General features: G+C 43.3%; 1 protein-coding gene across 4 annotated transcripts in view; it reads right to left on the minus strand.

Annotated features, from left to right (window-relative positions):
- Positions 1-15,568, minus strand: part of LOC135324352 (phospholipid-transporting ATPase ID-like) — an 86,852-nt gene that overhangs the window by 42,200 nt on the left and 29,084 nt on the right. For all 4 annotated transcript variants that reach the window (XM_064500410.1, XM_064500407.1, XM_064500408.1 and 1 more), the window contains 4 exons: positions 12,820-12,878; positions 3,612-3,725; positions 1,218-1,316; positions 125-186 (listed from right to left, as the gene is read on the minus strand). In XM_064500410.1, the coding sequence (XP_064356480.1) occupies positions 125-186; positions 1,218-1,316; positions 3,612-3,725; positions 12,820-12,878 (334 nt within the window). The remainder of the gene's footprint in view (positions 1-124; positions 187-1,217; positions 1,317-3,611; positions 3,726-12,819; positions 12,879-15,568) is intronic.

A 15,568-nucleotide genomic window follows, 5' to 3' on the forward strand; every position in this document is an offset into this window, starting at 1 on the left:
GAAAGAAACTTCCATTTTAAATTGTTTAATGCTCTTCGGGAATCAGACACACAAAATAGCAAGAAAATGCTCTTCCCAGTGGTAAATATTCCATTGAAATTACAGCAGAAGAAACAAGACTTACATGCCATTGATCATCACCTGGACCGGGCGGTTGTTGACGTGTTTGTCACTTTTGTGTCGATTCTGAAAAGTTGATCAGCATATTAAAAGACATTTCCAGGAAAACAAGCATACAAGATCTGTAGGCAGTGCATTAACAGCTGGCATAAATGGGCAATGACACTATAGGCATGAATGCAAAGACAGATTAGAGTCATAGCTGAGTAACAGTTGAGATTATGTTTAGCTAGTAGGAGATGGCATAAGTGGACTGCAAAGAGGAACAGGTGACATGGGGCTTGGAGGGAAGAAGGAGGGTAAGGCCTTACATGCCACTTAGCACAGTCCTGACTCCATCGGGGTTGGTCCCACCCATCACAGTTTTGTGAACTAAGTACCCAGAGAAATTTGGTCTTCTGCTCTGATACAGAAAGTGGCCACAAATGTTCTGGTATTGCTTCCTGGGAGAGCACATCACCATCTCTGACCACTTACACTCCACAATAATGTCTCTGTCTGCCTACATACAAAGTTGCACTGAGTCCCCACAGACCAAGCTAGGGCGTCAAACTTATTCTAAAAAACAGAGAAAATCAGGTGCTAAACTCGGCTTTGGCCTAACATCACTCAGTGAAGTCAATGGAACTTTTACCGTTGGCTTTGATGGGAGCAAATTTCGGCCAAGGCTGGGCAAAAAATCACACACAGGTTGTATACTTACTTCCTACCAAATGTGCTTTCCTAGCAGGATGCTTCCCCCATACACACACATAGGACCTAGATGGCAGAGAATGAGTTTTCCAAAGTGGAAGCCTAAGAATAGACTCCTGTGCATGTATTCAGGTATTTCTATCACATTTTCAGACATGCTAACCAGTTCCCGAGAAAGCCAGTGGAGCTGCTGGGCTGCAGTTTGGAATTGCAGCAATTTGGAAATTCTGGCTGCTTTTTAGGTAACGAAGTATAGATTTGGGAATCTAATCTCAGACCCCATCTTGGCCGCAGACCAATTCTCCAACTGTGTGCCAGTGGCTGTGTTTATTTTCAGTAGTTTGCTTTAGTCATAGTCCTGAAGAATCATGGGCAAACTCCAAAGTGCAGGACAGTAATCTTACAAAATCATCGATGGCATCCTTGACTCCCGATACAGCCAGCACCAGCACTAGGGGCACCACTGTTGTAAACCAGGACAATGAGGAAACCTGAGGAATCAGCTGCAGAAAAAAAGAGATATGGGTTGAGAAGTTTCCTGTCAGTTCAGCAAAAAGAAGGAAATAAAACACTGTGTTTTGTGAAAGCTACAGACTATATTTTTTTCTATCATATCTGAGTATAGAATAAAGACAGTAATGCTGCCCTGTCATTTATATGTCCCCCCACAAAGTGGAAGAACCAAGGAAACCATGCTTTGCTTACAAGCCAAGCTCTAATTTAGGATATAAAAATGGAGCTCTCAGGAAATGCAATGGATTGGTCTCCCTTGTTGTTTGTACCACTAGAACTACAAATTCCCCAGTGGATTTTTGCTGGAGGCCCTGACATGGGCAAGCCTGGTGAGAGGGACGCAGAGCTATCTGAGCAAGGCCTGCTGTGCAGAACCTTCAAATGCTTCTATTTCTGTTTCGGTAACTCTTGGTATTTTGCTGAAGTAAACTTCATGTCAATAAACAACGGACAGCTGTTGCCAGGGCTGACCTTGCCCTTACTAGATCAACAGAGCCATTTTTGTTTCCCACATTTTTGCTAGTGTGAGGACCTGAGAATTGAAAGCAACTGCTGGTCAAAGCCCTTTTGCTGTCACTGATACAAAGATGCCTTACTCCACCGTAGTTGTCCCCTTCCTCTAGAAGACCAGCGCTAATGATGGAAGCAATGCGACTCCGGCATCATCATGCCCATTAGAATGGATTTGGGCAGCATCAATTCCATGAGAATGACTGAAGTGACATATTTGCCACTAAAGCAGCTGCACTCTTCAGGATGGAGAGCTGCTCTTTGGGTCACTCCTTCTGCTGCATTGTCATGACCAAGATCCTACAAGCACCACCAAACCCAGTCAGGAGGAATGACGTGTAGAGCCAAGCCCAGCGCCCAGCAGCAGTGGAGGGTGCACAGCCACATAACTGCTATCTTCTCCCCTAACTGGGAAAATACATGTCCTGCTGGGCTGTGCCAATGGAGTGGGGAGGCAGAGTCCCCACAGCCGGCCCATCAAAGCCACTCCTGATGCAGGCAGAGATACTTTCAATGCTACAGGGATGGAGTGAGTGGGCAGACAAGGGACAAACTTAAATGGCGTAATACGATACAAGACTAATAGCTACCTGCCCTAGCCTACTTTGATAAACAAAGCAGAAATGCTATAGGTTTTTATATACAATCACTTCTAACCGGTTCAGCAAAAGATATAGTTGAGGAATTTAATAGCTTGAAATACTCTAATTTTGACAGACAAACAGCTAGAGTGCAGTACAACACAGGAACAGTGCTATCAGCTTAGCTGAAAATGCATTTTTACTATAAACTAGCTTCTTGGAAAATACACATGTGGGCTGAAATTTCCCAAATTTGGTCTCTGTAAATAAGCAAAGAAGATTGTGTATAGTTTGCTCTAGCCTTAACAAAATTTTGCCTACACATTTTTGAGCTAAGAGAGAAAAAGATGGTTTGGAAAAGGCCGTTTTGCAAACTTGTTTGCACTGAATGCTGAAGTGAATTAGACCAGTTTTTCTGATAACACATATTCCAATATGACTCAGAAATGACAAAGTGCACAGCTTTTATCCATATTCTAGCAAAGTTCAAAAGGGCAGAAATCCTGATATCAATTTCTCCAGTATGCTCAACTTTCAGAAATACTAGTATTATCATCAGCACTGGGCAAAGTGCAACTCAGTGCCATTATGAGCCACAGCGTTCAATAGCATTGCCACTGTTTGACATGCTGACATGCTCCATATTACAGACCTTCCTCACCCTACTGAGCAGCGAGCAGCAATATTCAGCTCTATGCAAACTAGCTGCAACCATCAGCCTTCCTGATGTTAACTCCTTCCTTTCCAGGGAAAATTTGTTCTTCTTCATGCTATTTCCTATGAGGCAGTCAGTAGAATACAAAGAATTTGCCTTTAAACTTTTGGATAAGACATAATTTCCTTTTGTACTACAGAAGGAATTACTAATGCAAAGCCAAGGACAGCTGGGAGCACTCAGATGTAGACACAAAGGGGTAGTAGGACAGGGCATGAAAAATGTACACAACTTGTTGAAAACTTTAAAATTTTTTCTTCACTTAGTTCCAACCATCATATTCAAAAGTAACGGAGGAAATTGCTTTTTCTGCCCTACTTTCTATCTACTTTAAGGCTTTGCTAAAGTGCTAATCCCTAACAGGCATATAGCTTGCACTTTATTATAATTAGCTTGCACTTTATTATAATTATCAATACATAGGCAGGCTTTGATAACAGACAACACAATTTGTGAGAAACAGCACAGTGAATTCATACCTGCAAAATCAGCAAGAAAAGAAAGTAAGCATTGGCTATTCGCTGAAACTGTTCAAACAGGTTGAGAGGCAGGAAAGTGAAGAAGTTGTATTTTGATGTTTTAATTGAATTGCTCTGTAGGGAAACAAAGGCAAAAAAAATAGGATTGGTAAAACAGGAAACAAAAATTACAGCACAACCCATTTCAACTGTGTTTTTACTTGCTTATATTTAGCAATAGCATTGTTTCCAGCAGCAGCTCAAAAAACATTTCCTTTCCCCAATACAGTCATGCTGAGTTTGGATAAACAGACAGAATTCCTCAAGGAATTGGTGAAAACTTGATGCTCAGTTTACGCCAGTGCAATTCCAGATAGGCACAGGTACATGCATTCACTCACACACAGAGATGTATTTTCCTTTTATTATTCTTTCCACTTACGAGATACACAAAGAGAATTAAAAACTGTAGTCAGAACACAACTCAGATGTTAGCATTTTGTTGTTAGCATCAACAAAGCAGCGTTAGAAAATGCATGCTGTGTCAGTTATATATGTAACTTCTCCTGAGACTCCTAAGCATCATTCAAGTAGGCACCACATAGGAGCTATAGGTCTGCCCAGGAGCTGAATTTGATCTTAAAGCTTTTAAGCTGCTTCAGCAGCTTCTCACCCAGCAACCTGAAGAGGCTGCTTGTTTCTATTCCATAAAGATCACTTGAATGTGGTGTTGTGCAAAGAGCCACTAATACAAGAACTCAACTGCAACTTTGTTCCCTATTTCTACTTTCCTTTTTGAATTGCAGGCAGCCCCTCCAGCCACATGCCTTATGTCTTCTTCAAACCAGAGAAGAAAGACCAAAGATAGATATTACAAGTCTGCGCATTTTCTTCCCCAAAACTCACGGCATTCTGATAAAATTCTATCCACTCGTGGGACAGGCTCAAACCATCCTACTGAGCCCACCAGCTAGTTTTAGCTCAGATCTGTCTCCACTTGGTAGTGCTCTTTGCAGCTGCCCTAGGCTACACCCAGCTGCTGGAGCAGCCCACATCTCTCTGTGCCTCTCAGCAGCATGGTAGCCAAAGCAGCAGCAACTGCTGTTTCTAAATTACCTTTCCAGAATGGACCATACCAGAGATCTCACTGTGTTCAGGGCTGTAGCAACAACATGGGACCCTGGACTGAGGGTCTAGCAACACCCCAGAGATTTACTGTTATCAAACCTGACACTCAGTTGTTATATCAATAGGCCTGGGTCTGGAGGACTGTAAAAATACAAAGTCTTGAGGGCATAACAAAGTACAAAGGGATACACTGAGCAAAGATGGAGGCACAGTATGGGCACAGAGTCCTGACTCCAAGGACAGAAGGAGCTATGCACAGCTGGACAGGCAAATGTGACCCACAGGATTCTTCCTTAGCCTGAGGGCATGTTTGGATCATACTTTTCCCAGTGCTTCAGTGGAATGGCAACTACTTTCCTCCCTTCACTATTTGAGTGCACTGGATTTTTTGTATGAAGTTTATCAAGCACTCATCCACTCTGAACACACAAGCTACTAAATTTGAACTACCAACCACTTCCAGTTCATGCATTAGTCCAGGATCTCTACTCCTAAGCTGACTCACAGCCTGTTTCTGTCATTAAACCAATTATTTAGGCAATTCAACCAATTATTCAACATGACCACCATAAGATGTGCATGGCGGAAGCTATTCCATTTCAGGCAGTTACTGGATTCCTGGCTGTGTCCAGACCCAAAATACAACAGTCTTCAGCATTAATTTGATGTATTATCCCTTTGTACAAGCCAGTCAGTAAGTCTCTAAGAGAGCAGAAATGGAAATTTCCTTCATGGAAGTGCTAACCAAATCCTCCAGTTGACCACACTCCAGCAAGAAGAGATGTTTATCAGTGATCATCATTTAAACAATGCTGCCTGTTTCTTGGCATCATGTAGCCATCTCTGGGTGTGGTTAACTCTGCCGGTGATCTAAATGTTAGCAAACGTCACCACACATCTTTAAATTTGGTTTATTTCAAAGTTCCTAATATGTGCGGCACACAGGCTCCACAGACACTGCTAAAACACAAGCAATGAAAGAGCAGCATCCTCTGTAAACCCAAAATGTAGAGAATTAAATAACTTGCCTGACAAGTCAGTGTCCAGTGGACACACAGTCTGGCAGATTTTGTAATAAAACCTGGATCTAAAGAGGCTTCTTCCCTGCTAATCTGAAGAAAAATATCACTGTCACTTACTTTAAAAGGAGAAGACAGTAACTACAGGAAAAACTATGTACAGGGGACCTGACCTTCATGCGTCACCAGATTTTGGAGACAGTCACATACAATGTGAGAAAAACTACTCTGTAAACACTCACATAAAGTTTAAAAGACTTTGTCTGCAAAATCTCAGAGGTGGATAGGAAAAGAATGGGAGTGGTTTATTTCAATTCCTGCTTTCTATTTCTGACCATTAATTACGTCAAGAAAACCACTGAATGAACCAGACCCATTCATTTTGTTTCCTATTGCCATTAAGCATGTTAAAAACCCCAAATATAACAGCTTCGAAATGCTTAAAAAGGACCAGGCCATCCTGCATTTTCTGCATAGTAGTTCAAGATCATGATACTGTTTGTCACACTCAGTCTTCTGGGATACTGGGACACTACAGAGAACAGGATGAGGATAGGTAGTATCACAGCCGATTACCTGTTTCAGAATCTATAAATAAAACCTAGCACCAAAAGCAAAAAATTACCCATAATCAGTAAGCAAATTTATAATTCAACAAGTAAACTTGTCCATGGCCCTTAGGGGCTATGGGAATATAAATATTAAATGATAAAGACAAGCTAGGGAAAACTTCAGCGTTTCCACTTCAAGGCTGTGAATTCCCATTTCAAGGATATGGTTGAAGCTCTCTGTAAGAAATCATTTCTGTTTTCATGCAATATGCCAGGGCTGTGTGCTCTGACAGCCCAGGCTCTCAGTTGACTAGAGGGAAATCTCAGCTGGCTTCTGCTCCTGATTTTTTCCCATTTCGTGATGCCTAGCACCACCATGTCCTTTCATTCATTTACACCTGTACTAGAACCTTATTCTGGGATAGGAGGGGTACTAAAGAAACCTGCAGCACCACAGTGTGTTAAACAGTCCATACGCAGCCATCATTTCATAAGCAATGCCTCTAATACAACATCCTCCTTACCTCCCCCATGCTCTGTCTTCGGTGGGGGAGACGCCCATGTGAGAAGAGTGATGGAGAAGAAAAATCTTGGAAGAAGCAATTAAGTATTATGAGGACTTACAGGAGCTTCTCATTCTCCTACAGAATTATAAAAACTAAACATCCAAGAAAAGCAGCCCTATGTGCCACGTACAAAGATGGGAATCAGGAGCTTTACGTTTATTCCCAGTTCTGCCCTAGACTTCCTCTGTGACCCTGGATAGACCCTCTGTGTGTGCCTGTTTCCCTAAGCAGTAGGAATGACAGTGGTTGCCTACCTTTGGTTTGAAGATCTACAGATGCAAAGTTTGATATGAGAACAGCATTGTCTGTGGGTGATGGATTATTCTAATCTGCTCTTTTCAGGGGCTAGATTCACACCTCCTGGAAGTGTGACTCCACTGAAATGCTGTCCCCAAGAATAGTGCTTATAGCACCACAGTTAAACAAGTCCAGATCTGACTGATGAGCTGTTACTTCGGGGGTGTTTTCAGAATCCTGCCTGTGACGTCAGACCACAGGCAAATGCTCAGCAGATGGCTCCTACCTGTTCCTTGAACAAACAATATCCCCACCATAAAAGCCACTGGATACATGAGACACTGCTGCCTTTGTGGTCAGGTTACAGAGGCTAAAGGGTGATACTCAGGCAGGGCAGGGTACGGCAGGTAGGAGAGCAGTTGCCCATCTGAATTTATATTCCCAGATCAGCGACATATTAGTTTCTCGTAGCTGGACAAACTGTCTCAAAGCAAACCTTACAGCAAGCTTGGCTCTCCCACGGTGTTGTCCATGACATCTGGCAATTGCCCTGCTGCCAACGTAGTGCAAGGTACAAACCAGAAAAGCAGCTGAGAAACAGAAACAGCCTTCCCAGGTGCTTTGATAAAGCCTTGGAAGGCAAATGCTGGAGCTCAATTCAATGACATTTTGTTTAACTGCAGCAGTGCAATTTAAAAGCATGCAACTGCCATATGCAGAGCAATCTTGTTTGACTACAGCCCCAACTCAAGACAAGAGTGAGAAAAGCCCATAGGAATTAAATGGGGGTTCATCTGGTCCCCGTAAAGATTTCATCCTCATTCCCAGAAGTAAAAGGCTGGCATAACACCAGCAATAGAAAGATTCATATCTATTCCACACTCTTTTTTTTTTCTTTTTTCTTTTTTTTCATTAACAGCTTTGGGAATTTGTTACACATGGAACCCTTTGACCCCCTCTGCCTCTTGGCAGCAATAACGTAAAGAATTCCAGAATATAATCATACATAGGTATTCCAGGAAAATCTCTAGGAAAATATATTCACTGGGATTGCCTATGCTACTCCTTTCGGATGGAGTCATCCCCTTACAGAACTGTTAATCGGTGTCACCCCTGCACTGAGTATCCTTACTCTACTGGTGCAGAGGAATGCATGGAGGTAGAAGGGGGTGGCATCACTTGCCTGATGTCACATCATCACTTGCAGACAGGTGAAGAACTGGATATAAAAGCCTTGTTACCTGGTTGTCTGCTTTAACTACACTGCCTTCTCCTCCAGCTTAGTTCAGTACCTGAACAGAAGTTAAGGGCAGAACACTGCTGAACGATACAGAGAAAACAAACACCAAACCATGATCCCCTGGTCACTAAATTTTCACACGAGCAGGCTCCCAACCAGTGCAGTAGTTTTGTCTGCATAAGGATTCAGCTAAAATGAAGAGACAAGGACTTGGTCCATTGAAAGTCCATGGACTTCACTACAGTTCATGTCTGGGACAGCTCAGCCTTTCTGTGTCTTTCAGGGTCCTGAGGGCACTGACAGGTTTCAACTGCCCTAAGCTCACCTGGGAACTCCAACTACACCCCTGCCCATGGCCAAGGAGCTCCATTTAAGCTCAGGACTGGGCCTTCAGTCCTTGCCTGAACTATGTCATTGGTGTGCCTGTCTCCAGATCTGTGTCTGTCCTTGTTTCCTGGATGGACCTCAGACCTATGCTGCAGGTATCTTCTCTCCAGCCCTGCCTCTAGCCCTTTTACCTGCTGCTCCTGACTGGACTCCCTGAATGGCCCCTGGACATGGTTCATCACCTCCCCTTGCCTGAGACTGTCAGGATGGACCCTGCCACCAGCCACCCACCCTGCCCACCTTGATCAGATGCTGCAGGACTGTGCCCTGGTCATTGAGGGCACTACCTGCACTGGAGTCATCCTCAGCTCCCAGCTTGTCCCCTCTCATGCAGCATCCCTGCCCTTGCTGCTTTCTGGCAGTGCTTCCCCAGTGCAGCTGTTCTTTGGATTGCTCCAGGTAACATCTCCCTAGATGTGGAAAGACCACCGCAGGTTGCTGCTCTAGCTATTCATTCAGGAGTTACCCAGACCACTTTTCACATGATTAGACAATACTCCCTTCAGCCTTGGGTGTGAAGAACACTGGAAAGCATTTGCAGGCTCAGTATGGAATCAAATTGCTGCCATCAACCACACTGACAAGGGTCTCGGAGGATGACCCACCAGGTATCCTTTTCAGTCAGAGTACAGGAAATGGAGTTGAGTCTGAGCCCACTGTCTGAGCTCCTTGCTCTCATTATTTCAAAGAGATGAGATCCCAGCTGCTGCTCCAGCCCAGGGCAGTATCAGCCACAGAAAGTTATATGAATCGCTCTTATTTCACTAGAGAATTTATTAGGTGACCAAGGAAAATAAAAGCAGAGTCCAAGCAGCCCCCTCACTGCTGGCCCTGCAGAAAGGATGCTAGTTTGACCCTAGATCCTGATCCAAGATGAAATTTGTCTTTGACTCATGGGCCCTGCATTTCCTCTTCTATTGTCTGAAAGCCAATTTCAAAGTTGTTTTTGCAGCCCTTTGTGACGTCCCAGTGCAGCTGTGCTGAATTCCACCATGAAACTGAAGAAATAAAAGAGAATTTGAATAAGAGAAAACATGAAAAATCTACGGAAGAGATTTTCTTCTCCAGAGTGTCTGTAGACAGAGACATGCAGACATGGACCACCATGGCGATTCCACACTGGAGCAGTTGCCACTGTAGCTGTGTTGGGGACAGTGTGGCCACACTGAATTGGCTCACATAAGAATCTTAATTAAACTCCTTAAATCTCACTGGACCACATATGGCACCCTACTCTCCACTTTCTTTCAGCCTTTACACAGACAAATCTCTTACTGAAGTCAGGGAGAATCTGCCTGTCTGCAGTGTGAATAAACACAGGACTTGACCTTTCATTTTTACAGACCAATATTGAGTCCATTTTTGTGCTCAATTAAGTGCCTTTGCACATGTCACTCATTCACACTTGGGTTCTGACTCATTGCTAAGTACTCTTGGGAGCTGGCGAGTACCACATACCTTCACACTCAGTCCTTCTAGTTAACTGCACAGCACTTTGCTTTACGATCAAATTTATTTTTCTAAGCTACTGCATTCTTGCTGTGCAGTGTAAAGCCAAGGATGTTTGGGGCTGGACCAGTCTGAGAACTCCAGTTTCAGCATACACCAATGCTTTCACAGTAAGTCCAACTAAATCCACCAAAGTGCTTGCAGAGGATCGCTTCGAGTTGCTGCCATTAATCGCAGGCACCTCCTGTTCCTTAATCACAACAAAAATTGTCAGAAGATGTGTAAGGGGCGTTGTGCTTCTTCAGATAAGAAACACTTCCTTTCTAAGCAACACGTCCTGTTCTAAGCCTGCACTGTCTCCATTCACAAAGTTGGCAGAGACCACCTCAATCTTCCAGTCCATCTGTATGACACATTTCATAGCACTCTGTCCATGGGGACAGGCCTTCAGCTCTCAGAGAACTGCTGCCTCCCCTTGAGGCCTCTGCGTTAAGAAGATTTCCACTACGTGCAACTTCTGTCCTCTTCTTTACCTCACCAGCCCAGCTACTCACACACTGTCTATCCCTCCTGTCCTGCCATTGCTCAGCTCTTTCAGTGGCAGGAGCAATATCATAGTGGCACACTGTAGCTTGACCTCTTGCGTTATGTTCTGATGAACTCTGGAAGGGAATTTGCCTTCTGAAGTCTTCCACAAGCCCAAGCATGATGGATCTGAACACTTCCTTACATGACCTGGCAGACACCACTTTTCACAGTGCAGCATCATGTTTCTGCAAAGCTCGTTTGAGAATATTCAGGAGTTTTGCTTCATATCAGGAAGGACACCTTTCTGCAACTGCCAGAACGATGTTACGCACTACACACAATAGATTTTCTCAGCTCCTCACTTCTTCCTTTTCAAATATCCTGTAGACTTTGCACCATGAAGGAAAGATAACCACGAACTACTCAGGGCAATACACCTACCTCTGATTGTATGCTTCCACTTCCCTGTTCTCACTGAGCCTAAACAAGGATAAAGCATTTCTGCACCTTTGATCTATGCCAGCATAAAAGAAACTCTCTTTTTAGCGAAGGGCTCAAACCTGTACACCAGCTGTGACACACAGTCTGGCAGCAGTGGTAAGGCAATCCACTACACCTTTATTTGCATTTCCCTTTCTTTTTCTTATTGGCCTTCCTCAACAACTGCTTCACCCTGAAGAAACATTTACCCTCTCAGCTACCTTTGTTACAAGAACTTGTTCTATAGGTTTTACAGCTAACAAGACCATAAATTACTGAGTAAAGTGAACCTCACCCCTGTGATTTACACTGTCTAAAACAATTTCTAAGCTTTGTTATGTTGCTGTGTTTCCTTCCAGTTTCTGCCTTATATCCCTTTTATCTGGCTGGAATAACTATATAGTGCAAACTTCCTGGGACAAGAGGACAATCCTGCCTTGGGACAAGACTCTCAGGCACTCATGGATGAAAGGTGACCACCAAAAAACATCCAGTTCACTTTGCCAACAGATCAGCTACAATAAGACCTATAGTCAAAGCTGTGAGAATGGCAAGTGAGAATTTCTACCTCATGAAAAATTAAAATGTTCTGAAATTTTGGGTTATTCCAGTCCTGAAATCTAAAAATCACTTCTGATGTTCCTAAAACAAAATCGTTCAAAGGAACTCCCCAGTAAAACTGAAGGATGAGTTTCACCATTTCACCAGTACAGAGATGCACAAGACAAAAATTCACAATATTCATTTCAATATCAGTTGGCAGCTGCAAAGGCTTCAAAAGACTATAACTTCAGGATAGCCTCAACAGAGGGATTACCTTACTGTCAAGAAGCACAGGCCTACCAACTGAGCTGGCTCTCCTGCGTGCACAGCTTCAGCAAATGGTCCCCAAGCTTCAGAAATCAATTTACCCACATGGCTGCCTGGCATCAGTGCTTGGTAGACCTGGGTCACAGCCAGGCAGTGTAATGGTGCTTATTGGAGTCAGGGATTTCATGGCACAGTGTGAACCCAAGTAGGCTGTTAAGGAGCTGGAAATAAAAGCTGGCAGGAAGCCATGAAGGCCAGCTTCAAAACCTTCCTGCCAGAGAGGATTTCATAGCAAGAGCTGAGGAACTGACACATTTCCTTTCATGTTTTACTTTAAATGGAGCCACATTTTCAACAGAAAATTTCCAGCCAGGTTCCATTTTTGAAAGGCCTTGGAGCCTGATCCTGCAAACACTTTGACTCACACAGTTTTCTGGAAGTGTGTAAAGTTACTGTGTTATGCTCTTCCAGAATTAGATCTCTTTCAATTGCCCATTTGCAGGGCTGACTCCAAACACAGAGCTCCCTATGCCTGGTTCAGTAATGAAGCATCTCTCTGATGTGCCCTCTGGCAGAGTTCCCGCCATATTTTCACAGCATACAGCAACCTGCACAGTCCAGGTCTTTCTGTGAAGCCCAGGGAATTAATCTTCTCCATAAAGCGTAGACTTAAGCCCTTTGTTTGCAGAGTCATAGCTAGCATGTACTTACGTGAACCAGTTGAGACAACAAAATGAACATGAAGTGAAAGATCCTCACAATGTGAAGACATGAAGCAGATGTGACCACATCTGTGATTACAACTGCATTAAACAATGTATGCTGGTTACTTACAGCATATTCAAACTGTAGATTGAAGTCCCGGTTGTTTGCTTGAAGTTGTCTCTCTTCCTCTGTGGAGAAGAAGAAACACATCAGACTTCCGCACAGGAAGAGCTGATACACACTTGAAGATGAGCAAAATCCACATAGATAGGAATGAAGCAGCAGAAAAAGAAAGAAGATCTGCTAAGAGGTACTATCACGGATAATCTGTGCTCTGTGCTAAATGCCCCATTCCAGGGGACTGAAGAGGCTGGCGGCACTGACAGGGCAGCACTGCAAACTATTATGATAGTAATGTGAGCCCACACTCCAGCTCTCCCCCCACCCTCCACTTCACTGCAAAGGCAGCACTGCTTTAGCAGGTCACTCACCTGTTAGTTCTCCTGGGCAAGAATTATCACTTCATTAGTGGTGCTCGAAACCCCTGCCCTGTTCCACATCTTCTCCTGAAGTCTCTCTGTTGCCATGAACCTACTGTTAGTGCCCTTCATCCAAAACATATGTATGTCCTAGCATCATCCCACAGACAGGACATCACCACCACCACAAGGACAAAATCCAAGACCACTGGAAAGGATTTCAAGAGGTCATCAAATCTATGCTATACCTCAAGGCAAGGTCATGCCTGTCAGTCTCAATAAATGTCCTAGAAAGCTCCAGTGAGGGCTACTCTTCTGCTGTCTATTCTAGGACTGCAGTGTCCTTACCATGGGGAAGCTTTTTCCCATTCTCTAATATAAAACTTATTATTCAATTCAATTGACCTAGCATGGTCAAAAGTGCTCTTCTGCTCCCCCTTAGATTGCAGTTCCTTGTGCTACTTGCCAAGCACACAGAGCACAGATGGGTTTATTACATATCTGAAGGCTCTTATGCCTTACTCTAGTCTTCTCTTCCCTAGGCTAAACAACTCCAGTTTGTTCAGTTGCTTCTTATGGGTCAGTCAGTCAGAACTGGCATCACTCTTGCTATTCTCCAGTGGGCTTCCCAGTTAGTTTACTTCATTCTGGAAGCTCAGTGCCCAAACTGGGTCTTAGTTAGCAGCTGAAGGCTTACCAAAGCTGACCAGAGCACAAGGGACACTCCATCTACCTTGCAGGCAATACATATTTTACTTGCAATTCACCTATAAATAATTTAAATTCATATCCTTTTGCACCACCAGGACTCAGCTGACAGTGTTCCAGAATATGATCCGCTATAAACTCAGATCCTTTTTGGCAGAGCCAATGCCTCATCAAGATTTGCAAATCTTACATTTGCCCTTACTGAACTGCATCCAATTTTTTTCAGACTATTTCTCCAACTAGCCAATTCTAATCCTATGGTGTGCTTTTAACTACTATTTTTCAGTGTGCCTGTAGTTCCTGCCAGGGTGGTGCTATCTGCAGATTTAGTAAATGTGTTCTTTATTCTACCAGCCAAGCTGGAGGAGAAAATATTGAATGCCAGATCTAGGATACATCCCTGATGAATCCTGCGAGTTTGATAATGAATCATTGATAACTATTGTCAGTGTATTTTTTCTGAAAAGTTTGGCACTCACTCTGTGGTGATTTTATCTTGAGCATGTCTCTCAAGATACATGACAGCTGTCTATGGCTTCTTCCCTAGCCCTCAGGCCTGCCACTAATACAGAATTAATTTTGGCTTAATGGACTTTTTCTGAACTGCTGACTGTTAATCATCTCTTCCCTCCCCAACTACTTTGAAGTGGTTTGTTTGATTGTTTCAACATTTACCCAAGAAGCAAAGCCAATACATCTATAATTGCAGAGTTTTTCTTTTCCCCCTGTTTCAAGATAGATGTCCTAGAAAGCTCTTTTCCCAGTCTTCTGAACTTCGCCTGTCCATGCTCCAAAAACTCCCAAAGACAATATTGCTCCAGGCAGTTCTCTCACTACAAAATCAGCTTTGCCCAGTGAAATCAATAGAAAACATCTACCTTACCTAAATGACCTTTCTTCTCTATTCCAGCCAAAAGTTTCCCTCCCCCCTCCGTTGCTGGCAAGAAATGTATCAGATGTCTGACTAAAGCAAAAAAAAAAAAAAAAAAAAAGAGGCAGATTTCTTAGCATTATTTGTGGAGCTTTTTTCTCTGAGTAGCAGACATAAATCTTCATTGATCTGCCTCTTACTAGAAGGGTTACAGTACCCTAGAGAACCCACGGTTACAGAACAAATTTTATTGCCCTCTATGCCCTTGATAGCTTTTTTATCACTTTGTGCTTTTGCCATACAGTTTGTCCTGGATGAAGCAGCCTGCTGTGCAACTTCTATAGGAATCCTTCTTCTGTCTGGGGTGAATGAAGAGCTTGAGATTTAGCCATTTTATTTGCCCTTCCGAACCTTTCTCTGCAACATGATAGCTTGCAATTATGCCCTTAATATAATTTATTTAAGGAAATGACAGCTCTGCTTAATTCTTCCCCTGCCCCAGATTTCCTTCCCATGAAATATTAGTTACCAGTTCTCCATATTTACTGAAGATTTCCTTCTTGAAGTCCATTTTAAACACTTTCCTGTTGTCACTTTTTCCTCTCCTAAATATCATAATATGACTTCATCTCTCTAGTTCCAAAAAATTGTCCACCTCTGTATGGAAGGGTTGTACCAACTCACTGCAAGAACGTGCTGAACAGATCATGTTCCCGCACGTTCCTTTCTAGCTGTAGCTCTGCACAGTCAGAATTGTCCGTTACCACCGTGCCCTGTATTTCAGATAACCATACTAATTGTTCACAAAAGACTGTCCTTC

Source organism: Dromaius novaehollandiae, chromosome W (genome assembly GCF_036370855.1).
Source record: "Dromaius novaehollandiae isolate bDroNov1 chromosome W, bDroNov1.hap1, whole genome shotgun sequence".
NCBI classification, from domain to species: Eukaryota; Metazoa; Chordata; class Aves; order Casuariiformes; family Dromaiidae; genus Dromaius; species Dromaius novaehollandiae.